The following is a 26241-nucleotide window of genomic DNA, read 5'->3' on the forward strand; positions in this document are numbered from 1 at the left end:
TAATATGAACCAGACAAACTAGGCATACACCAAAGGGTATTACATGGTGTATCAAAATGCTGTGGTAGCCCTTTTTGTCCAGTATGCCAAACACACTGTGCAGGTTGCCAACTCTGGATTCAGCAAAAAGCAAAAAGACCATCACGCGGCGTCCTCCAAGTTGATGTCACATACTCAGGAACCATCCTTTCACCTTCTCAATGGTGTGCAAAAACCCTGTGTTATGTACCAAGCAGTAAAATTGAGAATTATCAGTCCTTAAGACCTTCTTCCATTCTTCAGTAGTCCACTGGAGGTGCTGCTTGTTTATTTTTGACATCTTAGCAGCGGCCTTCTTACCGATACTCTACTTGGAAATTCACAAAAAAGTATACTGCATCCGTTGATTACAATTCCAATTTTATTAGTGCACCCTAAACCTAACTGCACCCCATCATGCCCCAAACAATAATATCTGGATGAAAAAGCTGAGTAACCACACTAAAAAGGGCAACCCAGCCCCCACAAACCACGAAGATCTCCAAGGAAAAAAAAAAATCTACAGAACAACACGTCAATAATCAAAACAGGTCCAGAAGTTAACTTAACGCATATGTTTTTTGTTATTTATTTTTTTTTTTTTTCCTGTTTTTTTGTTATTTTTCTTTCCTCTCTTCCCCCCCCCCCCTATGTGTCCCCTCTCCACTCCCCCCCAAACCCACACCTCCATACCCGTTCTTCCTGTTTGATTTATTTTAAGATTTTGTTTGGTTAATATTGTTAATATTGTGAAAAACACAAGCTAGGATAAATCATATATTCATAACCGGAAAAATCAACAAACATGACGCAATGTCATTTGATTACCCTGACTTGTCTAATAAAAACATGTTTAAAAAAAAAAAAAAAAAGGGCAACCCAACATTGGACCTGACCTGCCTCTCCCTATCTTTCCATAATTAAAAATATGAAGTGGATAAGATATTTTGTGATCTCTCTGTGATACTCTACCTATCAAACCTGCAGATAAAAGTCTTCTTCACAGCTGAAATGGAAACTTGTTCATTTTTTGCTGCATCTAGCAGTGCCTCAAGACTTTGTGCTGTGAGGCACCGATCGTGCAAACGGTTGACTCTCAAAAACTTATAATCCGATTTTGAAGCGGCCTTTGGTCTGCCAGAGCTCTTCCCACCAGAGAGTTTCCTCCATTTTCCAAGTGCTTTTTGCTATAGAAAAGTGCACTCACTGCCACCTTGGAAATTTCTCTGTAGGACAGACCTACACTTCTAAGGGTTATAATTATCTGTCTTCTTTGGTTAATTGCCTTTTTCTTGCCATTGTGATAGCAAATGTGTTCTGTGCTGAAGAGTAAAACTGTCTAAATCCTGTTCTAGTAGGCGTTGTAATGCAGTTTGTTTCAACACTGGTTATTACATAGAATCAGACGGTTTGAAAGTAATTACAGAAGTTGGTACAGCTGTAGGAATAGTTTGCATCCAATTTTATACCATAATTTGATTTCCCTGCTGCACAGCAGCTGTCCTTGAGGTGTCCCCTTAAAAAAGCCCTTTAATTAAAATCATAAATTCAGACCACTACTGCATTTCAGGTTAAAATTCCATTATATTTTTAACTTACTTTTGGACCATTTCACGTTATTTACTGGACTTGATCTGTGCAAAAATAACTGAAAAAAAAAATGGAGCTCTTCTAAAACTTCTAAATGGTAGTGTATATACTGCAGCTTCCTAGTCAGTTTTACTTGATGCTATACTTGACAGGGTAGGCAGTACCGCATTCAGGACAATTTACTGTATGGTTGCTAAAGTACACGCTAATTGCAATGAAGGGTATTCATTACACTTACCTTTATACCTGACAGTTTAGCTTGCAGCTCTTGACACTCTTGCTTTAACGTGTCAATCTGTTTGTCTTTTGCCAATAAAGCACTAGCCTGCTCACTCATATCCCTGGCTCGCTGGCGTGCAAATGCCTTCTTGCACAGTTCCAAACTGGCCCCCCTAAGATGTATAGGAGTATTTACCTGGAAGTTAAGAGAGGGTGATGTAAGTTAGGTCTTAGTAAACTTTTAGATTATTCAACTATTGTTGCAGAAAAGCTGAAGTAAAGGCCCATTTAAACGGGACGAATGTCGGGCAAACGAATATCACTGGAGGAGATTTCACTCCTCACTGTCCCCCACCCCTCTCCATTCACTAAACACAGCAGCCATTCAGATCATGGTTCAGCTCATCTTTCATCGTTTAGGCTGCATAAAATCCTGAACAATGATCGTTCAGTGTAAACAGCAGACGTTAAGTACTGAACGGCCGCTGTGTTAAGTGAATGAAGAGGGATGGGAGAGAGCAAGGAGTGAGATCTCCTCCAGCCATCCCGGCCCCCCGCTGGCTGCTATGTGAGCGAGCCAGCGATACTCGCTCCTGTGTAAGAGCACAGGAGCCAGTACACACGGAGGAGTGTCGGGCATCGTTTGCATGAAATGCGTCCAGTGTAAATGGGCCTTAAGGTTAGTGAATTAGACAAATGATCTTAATATCAACTGATGTGCTTACAAGACTGACTTCCACAGAAGAGAATACACACCATTTTGAGATTTGCTTCCTGAAGCTTCTTAGCTCTTTCTTCTAAACGTTTGGCTATAACAGCAAGTTCTGCATTTTTTCTCTTTAGTCTTTTCACCTTCTCCTCTGTCTCCGGAATACAGCTTTTTCTCTGAGGAAGATAAATAAGAAAAAGAAGTGTCAGCAGTAAGAAAAATCTAGCTATATTAACCCCTTAACGCTATAGGTACGTACATTTACGCCCTGCAGCGTCAGGGTATGTATGAAGAGAGATTACGCAGCGATGTCCCTCCATACAACACGGGCACCTACTGTTTCTTACAGCTGACACCCTCGGCAACAGCTCTGATCAACTGCACAGCTCATCGGAGCTGTTAACCCTTTAAATCTGTCAATTCTGACAGCAGAATTTAAATCCCCCGGCTGATGTTGTGGGGTCCCGTACAGCACCCCATGATGAGATCGTAGTGTGTCATGCAGGTGTCATGACAGTCAAGGCCCGTAGGGTGTCTTGATAGAATGCCTGCCTGATCGCAGTATCATGTAATGCATTACATCATACTGCAAGAGCGATCAAAGCATCACAAGTTGTTGCCCCCTGTGAGGACTAAGAAAAAAAGGAAAAATTAGATTAATAAAGTTTTACTAATTATTTTTTTTTTTTAAGTTATAAAATTTTTTTTTTTTTTTAAGTAACCTTTTTCCATGTTTATAATAAAACAAAAATACATATTTGGCATTGCTGCGCCTGTGTAAGTCAGATCTATAAAACACATTATTTACCCCGCACGGTGAACATCGTCTGGTAAAAAAAAAAAATTTTGAGAAATTCGCTTTTTTTAGTCACCCAGTCTCCAAGAAAAAATGCTATATAAAACGATAAAAAGTCAGATGTATTCCAAAATGGGCCAAACGTAAACTACAGGACGTCCCACAAAAACCGAGCCCTCGCACAACTAGGTCAATGGAAAAATACTAAAGTTTTTGCGGTCAGAAGATGGTGGCAGAAAATAATAAAAAAATAAATAAAAGTAATACAGCAAAAAACTATATAGGCTTGGTATCGTAGTAATCGTACTGACCCATAGAATAAAGTTATGTCATTTTTGTTGCAGTTTGTGCGCCGTAGAAAAACAAGACGCACCGAAAAATGGAGGAATTTCAGTTTTTTCTTCATTTAGGTTAAGGGCAGTGATTGGAGTTATCGCCAATTGTGAAATTTGCAGCAGAGTGTCAAAGACAACTGACACACACACCACATATGGACATATGGACTGCACACGTATGGGGAATATTGCACTGCGCCCTTTAAACTGCGCGGTAGTGTAGTTTACAATCTCCCTCTCTTCAGGGAGGGTCTCCTGCACAGACTCCATGGCCTATCCCTTTAATGAGATTAGATAACAGAACTGTGAAGCTCTTCAATTACAGCTGCATAATCATTTGTGTTCTCCCCTGCGCTCATATCTATGATCAGATTTTAGACTGAAAGATTATTGTTAAAAAATTGTTCAAATGAGTGAAAGTGAACGATATCGTCCGGTCTAAACGTGAGCCAACAACTGAATGACGAAGATAATGGTTCACTTTTAATTTGTCATTCATTTAACGGTCCTTTTAGATGAGCCGATTATCGTTTGATTGAGCCAACAGGCTGCATGAGAGCGAACGAGCTAGCGGGGACGTCACTCGCTCGTTCAAACAAGAATTGGCTCCTCTAAAAGGATCCTTAGCTTTCTATTACAAAAGGCGGAAGGTAGGTAGCACCCTTTGTATGCCTCATCTATGTATGATATAATACTAAGCAGCCTCTCCCCATATGATAAAAAAAAAATAAAAATTACATACACACACATATATATATATATATATACATACATACACACACACATATATATATATATATACACACACACACACACACACATTATATATATATACACATATATATATATATACACACACACTATATATACACACACACATTATATATATATACACACATACATATATATATATATATATACACACACACACGTGTGTATGTACACACACACACACACACACACACACACACACACACACACACGCACGGTATTTGAGTGGCTGTTCATCAGTATCTTGAACTTGTGTCCCTCCATATAGCAATCTGCATGTTTTCTGTTAGGAATGGTGTTTGTACTGCCCTTGTGTAGCTTTGTATTATGGTAGTATATAAAATATGGCCGCTGACAGTGATATTTGAGTAGATTTTTTCCCTTTTCAGTGACAGATTTTAAATAATCATTCCCAAACATAAAACCATAGCTATATAGAAATTATCTAAAAACAACTATGCTATAGGCATTAAGTAACCAAGTCAAAATCTCTATCAAACTAGGACCATGTGACTGGACGGTTTTTCACTCACAATCTTTATATTATAAAAAGAAGAGTGAGAAATGCAATGCCAGCATGTAAAACGTAGCAGCATTGCTGTTTTTTGGACATTCCTGGGTAGCTATGATTTAAGGTTTGGTCAGGTTTTAAAATCTGGTTCTCTTGTAGACTGCAGCAGGTTTTTCTCCAGGTCTATCTATATGTCAACTATTCTGATCTTCGTAGACCACAGAATCTTTTTCCACTTGATTTGCCAAGGTGAGGATCAAAGCTGCAATTCCTTCCTCTACCAAATGCAGTTTTCAAGGAGATGCAATTACTTGAGGTTTTATAACTCTCCAGAATGTACAATACATCATTAAATCAAGTATTTGTACACTGCATAAACATTGTCCATTTATAGATCTTCAGTATGAACATTATACGCTTCAGCGGAATACTTATGAGATGTGCATGCATGAACGCGGCAGCAAGTTACAGAAATCCAAATTACACTGTCAAAAAAAAAACCAAAGCATCTAGAAAGAGTTGTCGGTCTGCTGCAAAACTCGGCATGCAGTTACATCTCAGGCAGATATACAAATGGTGAGTTGTGGAGTGATTAGATGAACGTCTTGTCACCTTAGTTTGTGCACTGATGACGGCCATGTTCTTGCCTGGAGACATAGGGGCCTTAATCCTGTCTGCAGTGGAGCAGCACACTGCCCCCTGCTGGTGTGATGGTCTGGAGGTCATCACATATGACAGTTGGTCACCCCTAGTAGTGGTAGGAGAGACAACGACAGCTCAGCAATATGTTCAGGACATCCTGCAGCCGCATGTGTTCCTCTCATGGCGGCTTCCAAGAGGCATCTCCCAGCAGGATAATCCTCGGCCGCACACAAGGGTGTCACAGGAATGCCTCCACAACATTGTCACACTTCTGTGGTCTGCCAAGTCACCAGATTGATCATCAATAGAACATGTGTGGGACCGTATGGGATGCCACCTTTGGCAGCTTAAGAGTGTGCATAATCTAGAGCGGGGATGTCAAACTCATTTTTACCGAGGGCCACATCAACCTTATGGTTGCCTCCAAAGGGCCACTTGCAACTGTACGGGCAGGCTCACACGAGCATAATTTAATTGCATAATAGTGAATGGAGTCAATTTAAGTACATTGATTTTCATTATCTATTCACACTTGTGTATATTCATTGCGTATAGTACACTGGCAAAAAAGAATGCAGCATGTTCTATTTTACTGCGTATTACACAAGATAGAGCCCTATTGTTTCCTATGAGTGCATATAGAAATGCTGTATATACACACAATTACATTGCTTATGTGCGACATTTTACAGACATGTTGCTAGGAAGCAATACAAAAAAAAAGCCAGTGTATGACAGCGTTTGTGAGATTAGCTAATAATTACCCTATTATGGTGCCACTCTGCACACGCCAGGAAAATACTACGTTTTACATGCAGAATTTTACTATATGGTCGTGAGAGCCTGCCCTAACACACTACAATAATTGTGACCCGCAGTGTTGCCGCAGTAGTAAAAGTGATCCCAGTAGTAATGAGCTCCATCATAGTGGCCCCAATAATAGTGACCCCCTTATAGTGGCCCCAATAGTAATAGCAACCCCCCTATTGGCTTCTAGTCAGCCAGCATCCCTATAGGCATTCCACTCACCCAGCCTGCACCTCTGATCCAGCAGTAGCATTGCAGTCTGTGACTGCCGACCTCACCTCTCAGTATCCGCGCTGTGTACAGCATGGCACACGCAGAAACACAGGAGGGAAGATGACTCTGCACTGCCGCTGCTGGACCAGAGCTGCAGACTGGGTGAATGGCGTGCCTGTTAGGTTGCTGCATGAACAGCGGGCCAGATTAGGTTCTTGGGCTTTATGTTTCACATGTGTGATTTAGAGGATCAGTTACAGCACATGTAGACAGATATACCGCAAGATACCATATGGAACCTGTTTGCTTCCACGCCCTCCGTATTACATATTGCATCCAAGCTAGAGGTGGCCCAACAGGGTACTAGAGCCTCCATGCCCGCCCATATCACATCTTGTATCCAACTGACTTCAAGGGGTCAGTTTTCTGCAATAAAAATCACTGACATCAACGTTACAATCGCACATATAAAAGTTTCATTCCATTCCGACAACTCCTTCTAGGTGCTTGATTTTTTTTTTCTGACAAGGAGTCAACAAATCATATTAAAAAAAATAAAAATAAAATAAAATGACGTTTCTCACCAATATTATATTTTCTTCTTTCAAATCTTTGCAGCGCTGCTCCAGCTCTCGTAGTGCACTCAGCAAGTCTGGACCTTGTGCTGAAGGAGAACTGTCACTGATCTTCTGCATGATATATTAGAACATTAACATTGCATTATGGTTACATTTTAGGATCCTCAAGCCTACAGAATTCTAACTGCTTCAAAATGCTTTTTTGCACTCTGCACATTACATGTGGGACTTCTTAAAATTCAGTTCACACATTATGATCAGGTTATACTTCTTGGTGTGTCCGTTCCAGTTCTCACAGCGTTGCCACAGGTAAAGGACAGCTTTCTGCCGGCATAATACTGGGACATGTAAGCCTGTCACAGTGCGAAGATATATTAAAATGTATTCAGGAACATGGTAGCAGCAATTTGATTTCTGACATTATATCACAAATTGACACAGCTTTCTGCTTTGCGAAAAATCCTGAAATGTGATTTCCATACAGTCTGTAATGTGATGGCAATTGTGAAGACCGAAATGACAGAAAATAATTCTCAATTTGGCAACAACCTGAAATGAAGAAAGAATTGCCGCAGACGGTCGTCATAAATCTTACACTAATAAGCTGCCCTGCATGTAGCAAGTAAGAAACATACCTGACTGATAACACATTTACCCTCCATTAGCACCCTTGTAGAATTAGAGCTAATTTGAGGCACGAGATGCTTAACTTTATAGTCGGGGAGGCTCAATGGATTGAAAATCCCTTCATATTACAATTTTGATATACGTTTCCTTCATTCTTCCAAAACCCATGCAGGACGTTACTTCGAAAATCTTACTAACCATGTACTTTAATTAAATGCAAACATCTAAAAAGGAAAAAAAAAAGGTGCTTCATAGGGAAGTAAGTATACACTGTGGTGTTGGCTGACTCCAGAGAGGAGTAGCTTACGTGCTCACCTTGCACGGTTGTGTAGAGCAGCAAGCACTATAAAAGTGCATGAGTCAGAGTGCTGGATGATCCCGATAAGTTTCCAGTTCAGTAGAAAAAAAAAATGGAGAAAGAACTGCTTTTTCAATGGGCCAAGGTCCCAAAAATTCCACCAAGGAAGATCAAATGTAAATATACAAATTTACTATATACTGCAGAAAAGTAACTCAATATGGGGACGTTTTCCCCTCCAGCAGACTAGACAGACATACACACATCTAGATCACTTTTAGGGCTCCCACACACTTGCGTTTTTTGTTAACGCGATTGTCAATGGGACTTTCTAATGTTAAAAAAGGCAACGCAATGCAACTTGCGTTTTTGACGCACTGCGTTGCGTTTTTAACATTAGAAAGTCCCATTGACAAACGCGTTAACAAAAAACGCAAGTGTGTGGGAGCCCTTAGAAAGATTTAGTTTGAGACATAGAGGGGAAAATCACTGAAAAAAAAAGAAAAAGCCAACCGACACTCACTAGTGTCTTATAGAAGAACGGGAGAAAGCGGAGAGATGTCCTGGGAGGATGTTCACTAAGCGCTGCGGAATATGTTGGCGCTACATCATAAAGATTACTAGTATTAATTGACAAAATAAATAATGCACCAAGAAGTTGTTATTGGAATTATATGAAAGGTCATAAGTTGCCAGTGTAATGATGATATACCGTATGTAAGGGATTACAGTGGTAGATCAAAAGGATACGTTTATTGGGGAAAGCTGTACAATTCAGAGGAGGCTCTAGTACCCCATTGGGCCACCTCTAGCCAGAATACATGAGGAGATACGATCGGGCATAGAGATATACAGTCTCCGTAAGTTACCCTGCGGCACATTTGCCCACAGATGTTGCCACTAGGCCTCTAGATACTGCACACTCAAAGGATGGCGTTCCAGCGGCTCCCATAAATTCTCAATCGGTGATAAATTTGCGGAATGGACAGACCGAAGAAGTGTGGTAACCTGGCAGAGGCATTCCTGAGAAACCCTTGCTGTGTATTGGCAAGCATTATAGATCCTATTGAAAAATGCCTGCTGGAAGCCCTGGCATGAAAGGCAACACATGCAGCCACAAGATTTCCTCCACATATCGCCGAGCTCTTAGAGTACCACGTAACACTACTACTGCTAGCGGTGACCAGCTGTTGTATGCGATGGCCACCCAGACCATCACACCAGCAGTTGGGGCAGTGTGCCGCTCCACAGCAAAGGCAGGATTACAGTGCTCACCATGAGGCTTCCATACTTGAACACAATCACGGTCGACTCTCAAACAGAATCTGGACTCTGTGCCAAATACAACACGGTTCCAGTCTGTAGCAGTCTAGGTTTCTTGTTCAACACACCACTGCAACAAAGACAATGGTGTGGGAGCGTTAATGGCAGGACACTTAATAGGCACCATGACAAAAAGTTTCCTTCTGCTAAGCGACTAGAAATGATCCAGAGATAGGGATTTTTTTTTTTTAATGCAGGTGCCTCGGTGTCTGGATGGTGGACAACAAAACTGTTGTATCTGCCCATGCTTGTCGGCGGCCCGAACGATCCTCTCTACTGGTGGGCTGTCTGGGCTGTCTGGAGCTTGTTTGCAATGATGTGTGCCATTATGTAACCACTGTTGCCAACACCTAACTGCTTGGTCAGAACGGCCTATTCACAGAAAGGACCATCCTGCTTCTCATTACAACAATGTGTCCCCCTCAAAGTCTTAACTGGACAAAATGTTGTGTATCATGGAGGCATGTCTAGTGATCAAGGATCACTCAACAAGAGGTAGTGCTTGAGGGGGTTCAAAGAAGGGCAACTAAACTAATACATGGAATGGAAGGACTGGAATATCCAGAGGGGCTATCAATATTAGGATTATTCACCCTGGAAAAAATACGGCTAAGGGGTGACCAAATAACTATGTATAAATACATGAGGGGAGAATACAAGGATCTCTCCCATGATCTGTTTACACCCAGAACTACGTTGGTAACAAGAGGGCATCCGCTATGTCTAGAAGAAAGCAGGTTTTATCACCAACACAGAAGGGGGTTCTTTACTGTAAGAGCAGCAAGATTGTGGAACTCTCTGCCTGAGGATGTGGTGGTGGCAAAATCCATAGAGGAGTTTAAAAGGGGACTAGATGCTTTTCTAGAGCGGAAGGATATTACAGGATATAGACATTAGGGGATCAGCGGGTTTGTAGTTCCGGGTCTTACATTCAGGTAGGACCTATCAAGGTTGATCCAGGGATTATTCTGATTGTCATTATGGAGTCGGGAAGGAAGTTTCTCCCAAATGGGCTAATTGGCTTTTGCCTCTTGGGGTTTTTGCCTTCCTCTGGATCAACCAGAGGGCGGAAATAGGCTGAACTAGATGGACATTGTCTTCATTCAGCCTAGCATACTATGTTACACTACACAAAAGTAGCTTCGAGAGCCTTCTCATTGGGCAAGGGGAGAAACACATTCACAACTTCTGGTGGCAAAACCCAGTGTCAAATTAAACCACAACTGTAAGCATTTACATATCTGTGAGGGACAAAACTGCATGGAGAGTTTTGCAGCAATGTGACATTTCTTGGTGCATTACTTTTTATGACAATGTGTGTGTGGAGTGGAGTCACAATAGCATAAAGAGGTTTTAAGAAATCAAACCTGCTGATACAATCCCAGCTTGATAGACTATCGAAACAGGAGGGGACCCAACATGGAGTCCTGAGAAGAGGAAGTAGAGTAAGCAGATGATACAGTGACTGCAGTCCGATATATAGGGGAAAAATCAAAGCCAGTGGAGAGTGTGAGAAGATCACTGGATGGTAATGCAGCTTTAGTAGAGCGTATGCACAGACGCCAGATCGTCAGGGGTTCAAATAATCCTTCTAGAAATTTAGCTGTAAAGGGAAACCTAGAAACAGGGTGATACAGTAGCAGTGGAGGAAGTGTTGAGAGAAGGCTTCTTGAGGACTGAGGGGATTACAGCATGCTTAAAAGACAAAAGAGAAAGTTCCAGACGAGGGAGAAGAGGTTCAAAATTTTGGTCATGTGGGGAATTGCAACTGGGGAAATAGCACATACAAGACAAGACATGGGGGAATAGGATCGAGAAGAGAAGTTAGGCAAGCAGAGGAGATGCATGCAGAGACTAAGAAGGTGGACAATGGAGTATGAGGGGATTGTGGAGCCATCAATCTATATTCCTGGAAAACCCTTTTAAGTCTCAATTTAACCTCTTCTTTCTCAATTTCAGATATCTAATAACTACATTATATAGTAGATTTCTCTGATGCAAGCATGCAAATATTATGAAAGGCATAACATTAGACTGCACTTCAGTTATGGCATACCTCCTGCATAGTGAAGGGAGGGGGTTAAATAGTGGAGCTGCAAGAAGCTGTCGTTTTAACTAATATTTTCAAGGGAGGATTCATACCATAAGTGCGTTGGCATGTATTTGAACAGCATTCAAATATCTTACATGGGTCATCTCATCAGAGATAAAATTCAGAAAGGAACCTTAGGGGTGATCAGCTGAAGCCCTTTATGATGCCAAGAAGCCCAAGGAGGACATATGGACAAGAGTTATCTTCTTGAGACAATCCCATGAATAAATGATACCAGTGTATACTGTATACTTTGTTTTAACCCCTCAGTCTTCTTAGAGGAGACACATGTTTGAATAGAACATTATTAAGACTAATACAATATACAAGTAAACATACAGAACAAAGGATTCACATTAAAAAAGACTCAGCTGCAATTATTGCAATGCTAGCTCTTTGAGATGAGCCGCCAGTCTACCCCCTATGTTTTTTCCCACCCCTTTATCAGCTAACTCTCCCCCATGTTTTTTTCCTTCATCTTTCCTTTCTCTCACCATGTTCTGATTGTTTAGGATAATGCTATTTCAAAGCATTGCCTTCCTGATTCTGTAACAGTTTTACTGTGTGTTTCACTCCAATTTGAAAAAATAACTAAAAATAAGGCCCCTTTAACACTAATGCTTTGCCTCTGTTGAGCCTTTCTGTCTTTATTCCGTTTTTGAAGCAGAGAAACAGAAGTAAAACTATAATAATAAAAGTTTTCAGTTGGCTTCAGTTAATTTTACTAGAACAAATAGCGCAGCAAGAAGGGAACAGAGACGGCAAGGCTCAATGGGGGCAAAACGTCCGTGTGAAAGGGGCCCCACTAGTAAACACCTCTCTGCCAACTACAGAGAATATGCCAGCACGAGCTGCTCCTTCTTGGCACTGGTTTGGTAGTCGTTACTGAAGCATGTAATGTAGCACTCAGACAAACTTATTCCTGCTGAAACTGCAGCCATAACTTCACTTTGCGGCCAGACTATTACAGCGGCCCTTATAACTACTAATAACACAAAGGAAAACGTGCTGTATGTATAAAACACAATAAATGCAGATACAAAAGCAATTAAAAGAAACCTACAATATAGATATCTGACCACTAACCCATCATCCACACAATACAATAGTGGAGTTTCCATACTAAGCTCTCTAGCACACTAGAGCCGTGTACTGTAAGTGTGACTTCAGGGGAAGAAGACGGCCCCATTATACCCTACGGCGCTATGAAGAATTACGTTTTTTTCATGCAGATGTAATTTCATGTCCTATTCCTGCCCGTACCATGCACAACACATAATGCATGGCTATGTGCTCGGGCCATGTAAATCAGATGGCATATGGACAGGTGCCTGTGTGCTGTCTGATGCAAGTTGTGCCAGAGCCCTTGGGCACAAAGTGCATACACGGCAAGTGTGCACCTGGTCTAAGGCTCTAATAATGCTTTTGTTTGATTTCTGTTGCTCTTTGGGAGGCACAATGGACTCCTCCGCTATTCTAGTCAGCACAGTATTAACAAAAGAAAATCTGATGAAGCAAGAAGTCAGTGGGATTCAACACATCAGTAATGGAAAAACTGAAGCCATGGTGCTGGTGTGAACAGACACTGCTAGCAGAAACCTGACTGTCCCCAGAATCAGACAGAGAAAAGAAAGGACAAGGTTATAAAGAAACAAATGGAAGATGACTGAATTGTTAAAGGGGTTGTCCTGAGGCACTTATTTTTTTCTCTACAGGCTGGCACAGCTGTAAAGGAGCAGAGCAGCCCGGGACCTGATCAGAGGGCGCATGGAACAGGCGAGTACAGCGCTATTTTACAGCTGTGCCAGCCCGTAGAGAGGAAATAAGTGCCATCAGATAACCTCTTTAAGCAAAACCCCGGATCTACACAGGCCGTGCATGCAAAATTCATAGCTCATTCCATAAAGACATGTTTGTAGATCCAGAAGCAGTAGTATCTAGAACTCCATCATACCACCCCCAAATCCCATCACTGGTATGTTCTCAGGTTGGGGTATATGTTTGGTAACACTGAAAGAAGGCATTTGATTTCCCATAGACACATAAGAGGTCTCCAAGTGTGGACCTGCACAGCACATCTCTTCGTTCAACATTATCTCATGGTCTTAGAAACCAGGTTTGTTTTGCAGTAAACGTAGACAAGTACTGCGGCTTCTTTTACATTGTTCTAGCAACAGATCTGTTGGATTAACAGACTCTGAAATAAAGGAATTTAATCTGCCATCTAGAATAATTGTGGCACTTTTTGAAACAGGTTGTTTGAAATACCAAGGTAAAGACCACCATTTGCATACATGTATTTTTATCTGCCTTTATGCATCATAACAGACATAATAATCTTATTTGTATAGCGCCAACTTATTCCCAAGCTTATTTTTCAAGTTTGTCATTTCCTGCCTTCACCTCCTCTATGCTGCTCTCTGCAGGTAATGGTCCCTTTAGACGAGCCGATAATAGTTTGAATGAGTGTCGTCATCGCTGGCGCATTCGTTGTCGTGGGCGCGCTTAGACAGGCAGATACATCGCTGCCTCAATCAAACGACAATCATTCAGCTTTTCACATTCGCTGTATAAGTGAATGAGACGGACTAAATGAGCGTTGGTTAAACAGAATGACAAGTGAACGAGCCAACGATGATTTGCATGTCTGCATTACAGGAACAAACTAAAAGTGACCTATTATCCTTCGGCGTTGGCTGCGTATGGACCGAACGATAATGTAGATGGAACGATTGTTCAAACGAACGAGTCAAAGAAGCTCCTTTATATCTTCCACTGTACAATACTCAACAAAGTGAGCATAACCACAGCTAATAGCACAGGCGAAGAAGAAGGAATAAGATTTCTGAGTCAGCAAGTCAAACGTATCTTCGAGAATAGTTTCATAAGGAGGGTTTGTAGGCTGTTATTGCGCCAGTGAATGTCAGCAGGTACAGTGGAACAGGGAATACCATTTTTTAATATTTTAATGCAACCATTATTTCTTTTCATGTAATATAAACTAGAAAAGCAACGCATTATTATTTATGGAGGACTGCAGCCAAAACAACTGAAACCTGGTTTACAACACAACTGATTACAATGGAACAGTCACACACGGTAGCATTTAAGTTCATGTCTTGCAAGTCTAAAGCAAAAAGGACGAGACAAACTTTCAATGGGTTTCCCTAAAAATAAGAACCCCCCCTGAAGCCCCCAATCTAGATATAAAACAATTAGTACCAGGCTTACTTGAGCGTCTGCTTCATCCTTCGCCCCGTTAGTCCTCACAGCCTCAGTGCTTATTCCCACACAAGGGCTTGTGGTTCTGAATAAAAGTATGACCTAATTGCTGATGCCAAGCCCTGCCGCAGGACATTGTGTCACTGTGACCACGGGGGCTGCCAGCAGTCATGTGACATCATTATGGACCACACTTCACTGTGCCAGGAGGAAAACATCAGAGATGTGGGGACTAACAGAGGGAAGAATAATACGAAAGTCTAGTATTTTCCAAATGTCTATTGTTGGAAAATCAATTTTCCTAATTATGTACTTGAATCTAATTAAACTAAATTCCACAGTGCTAAGAACACATTTCCCGCATTAGTAATTCCTAAGAATGTTATCAGACCTTCTTTTAAACATGAATGCAGGTAAAGAAATTTAGGGTAGCAAAATTCAGAAAGCAGCTTAGTGATCTGTTCACACCTGATCCGAGGCCCATTTGAAGCCTCCATCACAAATTCTCCCTTTTTCCCCATCAAAACAACGGACACCACCCCAAAGCTGTGGAGATGTAGTCCCATTTTAGGATAGCATTTTTTTTTAAAATTTCTTGATGAAACTGGGAAAAGTTTTTTTTCCTCCTTTTTTTTTCCCCCCAACATTTTACTTCAGGCCAAGGGGACTTGAACTTGCAATCACTTGAACACTCATACAGTACACTGTATTCTAACATGAATTCTATCAAGACGTTCCACAGGCATGCCTTGATAGCTAATCACTGCATCTCCGGGGTCCTTCAGAAGGCCTTTGGCTACCATCCCTTTCAAATAGCACCTCGTGATCTTATCGTGAAGGGACTGTTTGGGATCTCCAAACACCACTCAGGGCATTTAAGTGCCAATATCAAAATTAACAGTGGCACTTAAATGGTTAAAAGCCACGATTGGTGTGAAGGTTGATCACGGCTGTTGACGGCAGGTATCAGCTGTATATGTAGTGGGCTTGGCTCCCGAGCTCACTTCATATAAACAGCCGACGTACATGCATAACGCACATTAGAAAGGGGTTAATCAAGGCTAGCTCCTTCACACGCTGCAGACAGCGCCGTATTCTAATAATGTTCTGATACTTTCACACAATGATGTTAGGCTGGGGTCACACGGGACGGATTTGCTGCGGAATTTCCGTGCGATTGTCCGCACGCGGCTCCTAATCCCGTGCTTAGCCAGCAAAGTGGACAAGATGTTGCAAAACTCTCGTCCACACACTGTGGCCAATCCGTTGCAGCCAAACCGTGTGGAAACGGCCATGCGGCGCGGAAATTAAAGATGCAGCACGTCAATTTTTTTTTTTTCCTCAGCAGGGAGAGATAGCCTAAGCGGAAATCCTGGCAGTGAAGCCGCTCCAAAACCGGCTGCAGTGTTCCAGCGGAATTCTTGCGGATTTTTGGTACAGCCATTCCGCGAGAAATTCTGCGAAAAATCTGTCCCGTGTGAACCCAGCCTTATAGCAAGCTTTCAAACCTACTCTGGGTCCTTCCTCTGGCATAATGAAATGGATCCGAAGAGGCATATTATAAAATATATATCACACACATACATACTTCTGGCAAGTCAATGAAAAAGTCAATTTGTTGCTGATAACCCAATTCATATGAGAGTCAACATGTAAATCAGGTGATCACCACAACACTGATGCCAGCCATGACAGCATAGCCGAACGGGGAGCTTCAACTGTGTCTGCAGCAGCTTACATAGAAGGGTATAATGAAATGTAATAAAACAAAGGTAGACAATTCATAATTCTACTGTTCTATATAAGCCGCTGTGCCTGCACTTCAGATAGCAGTGCAGGCGCAGCACAGGTGGGGCTTCCCCATTCAGCTATGCGGTTAGCTTGCTGACAATGGCTTCTGCAGCAACGTCTCCTAACTGCAGAGCTGAAGGGGGTTTTCTGTGAAAAATGTACAGAATAGGCTGATAAAACATATTGCAAAAATGCTAATAATCGCCCATTCTGTTGCATCCATATTTACTGGATGCAGCAGTGCAATGCTAGTCCAGAATTTTGCATTTTATTTTTTGCAGCAAACTGATATCTAATGGCCAGGCAGAGTTCAAAAGGACACTCTTGTTCTCTGTCTTACTATGGACCTCTATGAGCCCATCTTGCATGTGAACTGGTACCCATTAAATGTAAAAAAAAAAAAATGGGATGTGAAGAAAGCCTTAAGCCAGTTTCATACGGGCGATCGCGATTTTTTTCGCGAGAAAATCACAGCAAAAAAAAATAAAAAATCACATCTTTTTCCCACGATTTTTGAGCGTTAGCGCTGCTTTTCAACTAATTCACAGGAGCAGGTAAGTATATAGTATTCACAGTTATGCCCTTCACAGTTATAGACTAAAATAATAGTTTTTATTAAGATCCTTTTAAAAAGACATATATGGGCTATACAGACTCACATAACATAAACACAAAGGGATGTCACAATATCCCTTCCACACAACAACTTTTATTTTTTGATCGGGAGGTCCCGATGATAGTAAATAACGGGAACACTCTGTAGTATGATCAAGATCGATCAATTTGATGAAATCCACGAAAGTAAAGATAGACTCATAGGATTATGCTCAGATCATTCAATATAATCTGGGAGATATAGATGAGTCTATAGATACGAGCTCAAGTTCGGGCTCGACGCGTTTCCCCACAAATATGTGGTTCATCAGGAGCAGAGCCTGTATTGGGCTAACTACTTGTGTTATTATACACACTTCTGTGTTGCGTGATAAATAGAGATTATTCTTGTGATATACCAATACTTTCACAACCACTGACTTTAAGTAAATTTCCCATATAATGTGGGATCCATTCAACGTTATATGTTATTTGTCAGATAGATCATTAGAAATGAAAAAGAAAGAAAACGTCTTCCTCCTTTTTGGAAGCCACGCCTACTTAATCCTCTGTAAAATAGTATGTTTTAAGATCTGTAAGCATAAGACTAATTGCTCAAAAAAATGATGACAGTCACCTATCTGAGATGGCAGAAGGTGCTGGAAATAGCAATTATGTATATAATGCTTATAACAGATCCCAAGGATAATTAGGATTGCGACTTATTAGTGTTAGTAACTAGGAGCATTACAGACGCCTAAATACGTAGGTTAATTTCCTATAGAGGAACCGTCTGTAAAAAAATGCCTAACACCCATTGGCTCCTAAAATGTCAACTATGTTGCATGCAAGATCGGCAGCAGCATAGATAAAGATCAGCCTATTTGATGGAGCTGTCTTTTAGCCAATTCTAAAGTAGTTAGGTTATTTTTGCTCAAAAGTGCAAGAGCTGCTTTTCCTCGCAAAGTCATCGCTGCCGCTCGTGATTTTGCCGCGACTTTTTAGTGAAAGTCAATAGGACTTTATAATGTTAAAATCACGTTGTATCGCAATGCAAGTTTGTTGTTTCCTAAAAAAAACAAAACATACCGTATATACTCGAGTATTAGCCGACCCAAGTATAAGCCGAATCAATAAGTTTCACCACAAAAAACTGGGAAAACGTATTGACTCGAGTATAAGCCGAGCTATACTCGAGTATATACTGGGTAAAAAAAAAAACAAAAAAAAACAAAAACCTCCATACTCACCTCCTAGCGTATGTGTCTGTGCGGCAACCTGCATAAATTCTCCCCGCTGTCATCCCTGCCGTCCTCTCTGCCCGGCTCTGTCATCTCTGTCAGTGCTGTGTAAGTGAGCGCTGTGATTGGATTTGAAAGCCCAGCAGGGAGATGACAGCGGGGAAAATTCTAACGCAGCTTGCAATTGGCTGTGCATGATCGAGCGCTGGCTGTGATTGGCTGGCGCTCGATCCAATCACAGCGTTGACAGTGGGGGATGACAGAGCAGAGAGGACGGCGGAGGATGACAGCGGGGAGATTTCCAGCAGCTTACCGCATTGCCGCCGGGAACACAGGAATTCAAGCAGCTTGCCACACGACCGCCGGGAACACCGACGCCGGCTGGGAGGGGAGTATGGAGGTGGTTTTTTTTAACCCTTCCCTGACTCGAGTATACGCCGAGGGGGGCTTTTTCAGCACAAAAAAAAAAAATGTGCTGAAAAACTAGGCTTATACTCGAGTATATAAGGTAATTAAATTTGCCTGTAAAATAATAAATGCGAAGCATTCCTTTCAGGCAGCATTCCTTGACATTTACTCCATCCTGGAGCGGGTCTTATGTAATTAGGTTATTCAATTCCATGGCGATGTTGATGTTGCTAGGCAGCATTTGTTGCCCACAATCACTTTACAGTCGACACTTACAAATGCAAAACAAGCCAGGACGCAATCCTTATTTGTATATTTGTCTGATTACCGCTCACCTAATGTCAGCCTTAGGCCTGAATGAATGAGAGCAGCAGATCATTTGTATGCATTGCAGAACACGCAGCTTATTACAGATTCCCGGCAAGTACAGGGCAGACGTGTCGGGAGCACGAGGACGGGTTAGAAAGCACACAGGTAAACAAGAACATATTAGCAAGGCATCTCCAGTACTGGCTAGCAGGCCAAGTGCAAGGCCAAAATTAACTGAATTTCATTGCACTTCTTGAAAAGATTCTCTCAAGTCATTGCATCATATGGTACACAGAACAGGAATGACTGCTTTGTACACAAATAGGCATACAATACTTCAATGTTCAACCTGATGTACACTACTGTAATAGAGCACCTACAGAATGAGGGCGTAATGCACCGCTGCATGCATCCGATTTTATATGGAGGCATATAGTGGTTGTCCGGTTTATGTACAGAGCATCTCATCAGGTCCCCCATGGGGTAAAATAAAGCAGCAGATACTCCCTTCTTCCCACTCGTCCCCCTCTGCCGGCTCTGGGTCTCCCAGCTAATGTCATTTTTGTGCCGTCTCCAAACAAGCTGCTGCAACCAATGGTGCTCCGTGATAATGGCTGAGCGCGGTTATTAGCTGCAGAAGTATGTTAATGGGATGTCACAGGCTGACTGCAGCCTGCAAATAACTTATTTTTTAACAAGTGGGACTTATTGAGATGCCCTTTAGCCTGGGGTCACACAGGGCGGATTTGCTGCGGTTCTGCTGCAGTTTACCATTGCATATCCGCACTGCGGCAAAACCGCTGTGTTTGCAGTGCAAATGTGTTTGCACAAAAAGCTGTTCTCACAGGATGGATTTTTTCCGCACTGCCGCAGTGCGGTTTTTCAAGACGCAGCGTGTCAAGTCTTTTGACTTCTCTGCAGCGCTTTTTTGTCCATAGACCTCTATGGACGGAGTAAAATCCGTACCAAAATCCGCTGCAAAAGTAAAAAAAGCGCTGCGGAAAAAAACACTTGCGGATTTTGTGCGCGGAAAATACGCAAGACAAAAAAAATAACCTTTGAAGCGGTTTTGCCGCTAAAGCAGTTCTTCTGCGGCAAAACCGCAACGGAAAAACCGCCCTGCGTGAACCCAGCCTTATACAACTGAAACAACCCTTTTAGCACAAAACAAATAAATAATCATATGCTCCTTTTACCTTTTGGTGTTGCGACTATTCTCAACTACAAGCATTGCTCCTAGGGGAGTATACAATGCCTGATGAAGTCATTTGCCAATGAAGTGCTTAGAGGCAAATATCATGGATTCAGTCTGCACTCCCTGCATATAGTCACATGTCTGAAGCTTTAGGTCCAGTTCACATTTTACAGGGTTTTTTCTGCCCTTTTTTGCAGTAATGAAACCTACAGGATGGAGAATGTATATGCGTTTCTCTTTTACCTATTCCTGACTGCATCACAATACAAACTTAGTTTTAAAGAAATACGTTTCCATTTCTTCTTCAGGATTTATAGGCATTTACAGAAAGTTATATTATATCAGGTTGTCAGGAGCAGAACAACATCTTGTAAGACAAATGAATCAGAGACGCAATATGCACCACCTGGAACACCTTTCACTGCCGTCTCAGAAGAAATCACATCTCATTTTGAAGACAGCAGAAAAACCCAAAGCAATACTTGCCTAAAACATGTACATTTCAATGAAAAATTATGTAGGGCAGAGCAAAGACAGACTCTCAATTATCACAATCGAGTATGTTAAACTCCCAGAAGAGGTCCAAATATAGAAGTCACGCCATCAGTCAGGGAAGATAAAGATCATACTAATCATGTAGGAATTAGGCTGCGTTAGAGAAAAGACTGGAATATCAGGACAAGTGTAATTCTGTACAGCTGTGCCCCATTATTCATGGCAGGCTCTCTACATTCTTTACTTATCTTTTTTTTTTTGGGGGGGGGGGGGGGGATCCTTTTGTAACATTTTAAGGATCTGCCATGACAGCTTTTCGTTCTGGTGTTTTCATCCACGCCCTCCAAGACCCACATCTTTATTTTGCGGTTGACATAGATGTGTGTGGGCTTGTTTTGTGCCCTATGAGTTGTATACTTTAATATTACCATTTATATGTACCATTAGGCCGCACACAGGCGGGTCAGATTCAGCATACGAAATCCGACAGCGGAATCCAACCCTGTGCCGGTCCGGCATCTCTATTCTATTCTGCGGATGTGCCGGCCAGCGAGCATACGCAATACAGAATAGGTCACGCCGTCACTAGGCAATGACGCAGATCCAGCCACCTTTCCGCAACGATGATTGTGGGAGGGCCACGGGACAGATGGCTTCCATTGACTTCAATGGGAGCCGCCCGTGTGGAGCCCCGCATAAAATTGCAGCATGCTGTGATTTCTCCTCTGCGAGCGGAAAAATCGCCACCAATTTCCGTTCGTGGACATGAAATCGCGCATTATCATAGCATGCTATGGGCGGTATTCTCTGCGGAATCCAGAGGCGGACGCCCGCTCCGGATTCTGCAATACAAATCCACCCGTGTGCAGGCAGCCTTAATGTTCTAGAAAACTTTAAAAAAAAAAAAGGGTATGATTATATCCCCTCCACAATTGTGGGGCGTTTTTGAAATTTGTTTTTAAAGTGCTTATAGTGCAGTAAAAATAACATGTTTACTTAATTCTGTGGTTAGTACAATTACAGGGATACCAAACGTTGGGTTCATTCACATTAGCGCCAAACCTCCATTTCCGATATCCGCTCGAAAACATGATGATGTGGGGCTGCAAGCAGTGCTATTTCGTCCTGTAAATTCCGGAAAAATGCTGTAAGGAAATCTAACGGACCCTAATTACAATCATAAGACGGAACCATTCGGCCAGGGAGTGCCGTTTTTTCTGCTTCCCAAACGGAGTAGGAAAATAGAATCCCCTAAAGCCTCACGTCCACGGGGAAAATCAGGCCCGCTACAGATTCTCCATGGAGAATCCGTAGGGGGTCCCTCCTGCCCTGCGGACATGAGGGCTGAAAATAAGAATAACCTTACCCGCAGCGGACTATGCAGATCTTCTCTTCTTCGCGGTCGGATCTTCTTTCTTCGGCCGGCGGCATGCCGCATGCATACGCCGGGCCGAAGAAAGAAGATTTGGCCGCGAAGAAGAGAAGATCTGCACGGTCCGCTGCGGGTAAGTTTATTCTTATTTTAGGTCTCCCGCGGATCCGGACGGCTTCCATAGGCTTCAATAGAAGCCTGCGGGAGCCGTCCCCGCGGGAGACCCACACCTAAATGGAGCATGTCCATTTTTTTTCATGCTCCATATTTTTTAGTTCACTTTTATTGACCATCCGCGGGTATTTATCTACCCGCGGGTGGTCAATGCATCCCTATGGGGTGCGGATCCGAGTGCGGGAGAAAAGTTAAAATCCGCTGCGGATTTTAATTCTTCTTTTCCCCGTGGACATGAGGCCTAAGGCCGACTGTCCACGGCCATGACGGAATATCGCTAGCGATATTCCATCACAGGAGAGGAGGGGGGAAGCACTGAGCATGCAGCGATTTTAATCACGCGAACGGAGAATCGCTATGATTCTCCGCTTGTGGACGTCGGGCTGCGCTTTCCATAGTTATCCTATGGAAAGCGTTTCACACGAGCTGTACGGGCGATTTATCGCCGCGGATATTGCTATGACATCTCGCCCATAGACAGACAGACTAACACCGATGTGAACGAGCCCTTGCATAGTTCATGTTTTACTATTCAAATAATTTTCTAAAATTACTTTCTATTGCTACATTTTGAGATCTACAACTTTTTAATTTTTCTGTCTATAGGGCAGTGTGAGGAGTTGCGGTTGCCAGGTGATATAGTATGTTATGCTGAAAGAAGACAATGTCCATCTACCGTGTTTCCCTGAATGACATCACTGAATGGCTGTGATTGGCTCATCGAGCGCCGGCTGTGATTGGCTGCCAGCGCTCGATTAGCCAATCACAGCGCTTGCTTTGCTGGAGGTGGGGTATTCAAACCCCCGTTGCCAGCAGAAGAAATGTGTGAGACGAGGAGGACGCGACACCCCTGCCGGACACCATCGGGAGGCATCGGGTTGCCGCAGACCAGGTAAGTACAAGCCCACCCCTCCCCCCACCTTCCCCCCAAAAAATAAGACACTGTGCCCTTTTTTTTGGGGGGGGGGGGGGGATATAAGAAAGTGTCTTATTTTTGGGGAAATGCGGTAGTTCAGCCTGTTTGCACCCCCCCCCCCCCCTTGTTGATCCAGAGGAAGGCAAAAAACCCCAGTGAGCCAGAAGCCAATTAGGCCTTTGGGGGGATAAAAACATTCCTTTCCAACTCCATGATGGCAGTCAGAATAATTCCTGGATGAAAGGTTGAAAGTTCCTACCTGACTCCAAGACACAGGTCAACAACCCTGCTGGTTATTTAAGGTTTATATCCTGTAACATCATAGCACTCTAGAAAGACATCTAGTCCACTCAAACTCCTATATGGATTTTGCCATCACCACGTCGCATGCTGCGAATTTACCACGATTCTCTGCGGTCAACCCATCTGTCAGATAGGCTGACAGCGGAGATCTGCCTTCCGGCTCCTGCTCCCGGGCGGCGGTATCCCATGGCGGAGATTCGGAGCAGGAGCCGGCAGACGGATAAATTGTGATTTATGATTGTCCCATGGACCTCTTCAGAAAAAAAAATGCTGTGAATTTCGCAGGAAAAAAAAAACTCCAGTGGGTAGGCACCCTTAGAGAGTATATTGTACTATTCTCAAACATTTCGTCTAACAAAATCATCGAATACTGCACTCAAACTTGACCGTGCAGGTTTACACGTGTTTCCACAAGTTTTGACAGATTGAAGAGAAAGATTTATTCAGTCTGCATTTCAGTATAGAGGTGAGTAGATGTCTTTAACACATGTGACCAAAAATAAGCCAGTGAGGTAATATAACTTATTATATTTGTTATATTATGAAGAATCAATAGCTCACCAACTAGATGTCCGGTCTGTTACCAAGAAAGTGTAATCACTCGCTCTGCGAGTTAATAGTCATTATATTTTACAACAAAAGTTCTTAATTTAAGTCTTATAGGGTTCATGTATATATTGCAGTTATCTGTTACTGAATAAAACATCTAAAAAAAAATGATTATTCTTATTTTTAGTAAGTTTACATTCAAATGCGTCCTGTCCGTTACCCATACGTCCTGTCTGTTACCATATGAAAAAATAAATTAGGGGTGTTTATAACTAACAGATCAGAACAAGTACAAAATAGACAATCTTTTAAGAGTATACTGAAAATAATGCGAAAGAGTCTTGATTATATATTAACTAGGAGAACAGAAATTTTGGAAAAAATAAGCATTCTGCAATTGCTATTCGTTTGCATGTCCTTTACATGTCATTTACTAAGAGTTGATAGAAAGTTAGGAGGTAGCTTTGACATAGATACATTTGTCACAGTGCATAGTTTAACTACCTATAGCTATTTTTAAAGTTTCAGACAAAAATATATTTGAAAAATAAAAAATGTGAAAAAATTTGCGCGTGCGTGTCCTGTCCGTTACTATGGAATGCACCATCTGTTTTGTCAAAGACTAGTGTGCTGTAATGCTTGGGCTATGGGACGGTCTCTCCTGCAGGGATTGGGACTAAAGGGCCCTGGGCGTTGGACCGGGGTGTGGACAGTGGCGTTTTGGACGAACTGGATGAGTGCGAGAGCTGGGATGATACAGTCTGATTAAGCTGCTGCTTGACCCCCCCCCCTTCTCTTTGTCCTACCCCCCCCCCCCCCCGCCTTCCCCCCTCCTTACATTTCTTTTAATTATCAGAAGGCTGGAGAGTGTTGAGCTCTCGCTTGGAGATGCGATAGGAGCTTTGGTGGCCATCCCCAACCGAGAGAGACCCCGGCATATATTTGTACCTATTTTTCTTGTTGAAGATTATAAGACTCTGCTTTCTATAATATGTTTTGTATGGAAAAATTTCAAAATATTGTCAATAACAATCTGATTTAAAAAAAATATATATATATTTCACAGGAGAATATAACATCAGCAGTTTAGGACCTCAAACCGAAAAGATATTGGATAATCGAACAAGACAATGACCCAAAGCACACAAGGAAATCAACTAAAGGGGTGAAAAAGAGGATTTGTCTTTTGGAGTGACCAAGTCAAAGTCCTGACCTTAAAGGGATTGGGTCAAGATAGAAGATAACTATCGAATTAGACCACTGGGACCCCTGATGATTCAGAGAATGGGTTTGGAAGGTCCCTGCATGAATTCACTGGAAGTCACACATGAAAACCGCTACTCCATTTCAAAAGGCGCTCCAGATTCCCAAGTTCTAGTGCTTTGCAATCTCCAGCATTCCCATTGAAATGAATAGAGCAGCAGCGCACATATGTAACCATTGCTTGATTCATGTGGAGGTCCTTCAGGACCCCGTTGTCAGGACTAATGTGGGTCCCACCGGTCCATCCCCAATCTGAAAGGTATCGCCTATCTTGTGGATGGGGGAAAAAAATTATATCTTGGCACAACCACCTAAATCCTATAGGGATGCTGTAGCATTAGCTAAAGAGGGCTGTGCACTCAAGGCATCCCAGAAATATTAGTGAACTAAAACCCATTTGCAAGAAGGAATGGTCTAAAATCCTTCCTCAGAGTTGTACAAATTTGCAGGTGCAGGAAGTTTTTAACAGAGGTGATTACTGATAAAGGGAGATTTAGGCCTCCTGTCCACTAGAAAAATACAATCCACGCAGAATCTGCCACGGATTTCCACGGCGGATTCGCTTTAAATGGTATTTTTTTTGCATGCAGATATCTGCACACATTGCTATCAACGTAATAGCAATGTTGCCGATCTGCGCGGAATCCGTGACAGAATGGAGCATGCCGTGTTTTTTCTTCCGCACGTGAAAAACGCAATTCTTTTAAAATGCCATCCGCGGGTGCAAAAATCAATTTAATGAACCGCGGATGGCCAATAATTCCCTATGGGCAAAATCCGCTGCGGACTCAGCAATTCCATTTAGCTAGTGGACATGAGGCCTTAAAGATTACCAAATTTAAGGGTTCACTAACTTTTAGGCAATTCTAAAAGGGTTTGT

The 26241-nt window shown here is 42.3% G+C and overlaps 1 protein-coding gene across 1 annotated transcript in view; it reads right to left on the minus strand.

Annotated features, from left to right (window-relative positions):
- Positions 1-26241, minus strand: part of TSPOAP1 (TSPO associated protein 1) — a 168560-nt gene that overhangs the window by 107896 nt on the left and 34423 nt on the right. The window contains exons 2-4 of the mRNA XM_066601563.1: positions 7196-7300; positions 2584-2712; positions 1847-2023 (exon numbers count right to left, since the gene is read on the minus strand). Coding sequence (XP_066457660.1) covers positions 1847-2023; positions 2584-2712; positions 7196-7300 — 411 coding nt within the window. The remainder of the gene's footprint in view (positions 1-1846; positions 2024-2583; positions 2713-7195; positions 7301-26241) is intronic.

This window comes from Eleutherodactylus coqui, chromosome 4 (assembly GCF_035609145.1).
Source record: "Eleutherodactylus coqui strain aEleCoq1 chromosome 4, aEleCoq1.hap1, whole genome shotgun sequence".
Classification (NCBI taxonomy): domain Eukaryota; kingdom Metazoa; phylum Chordata; class Amphibia; order Anura; family Eleutherodactylidae; genus Eleutherodactylus; species Eleutherodactylus coqui.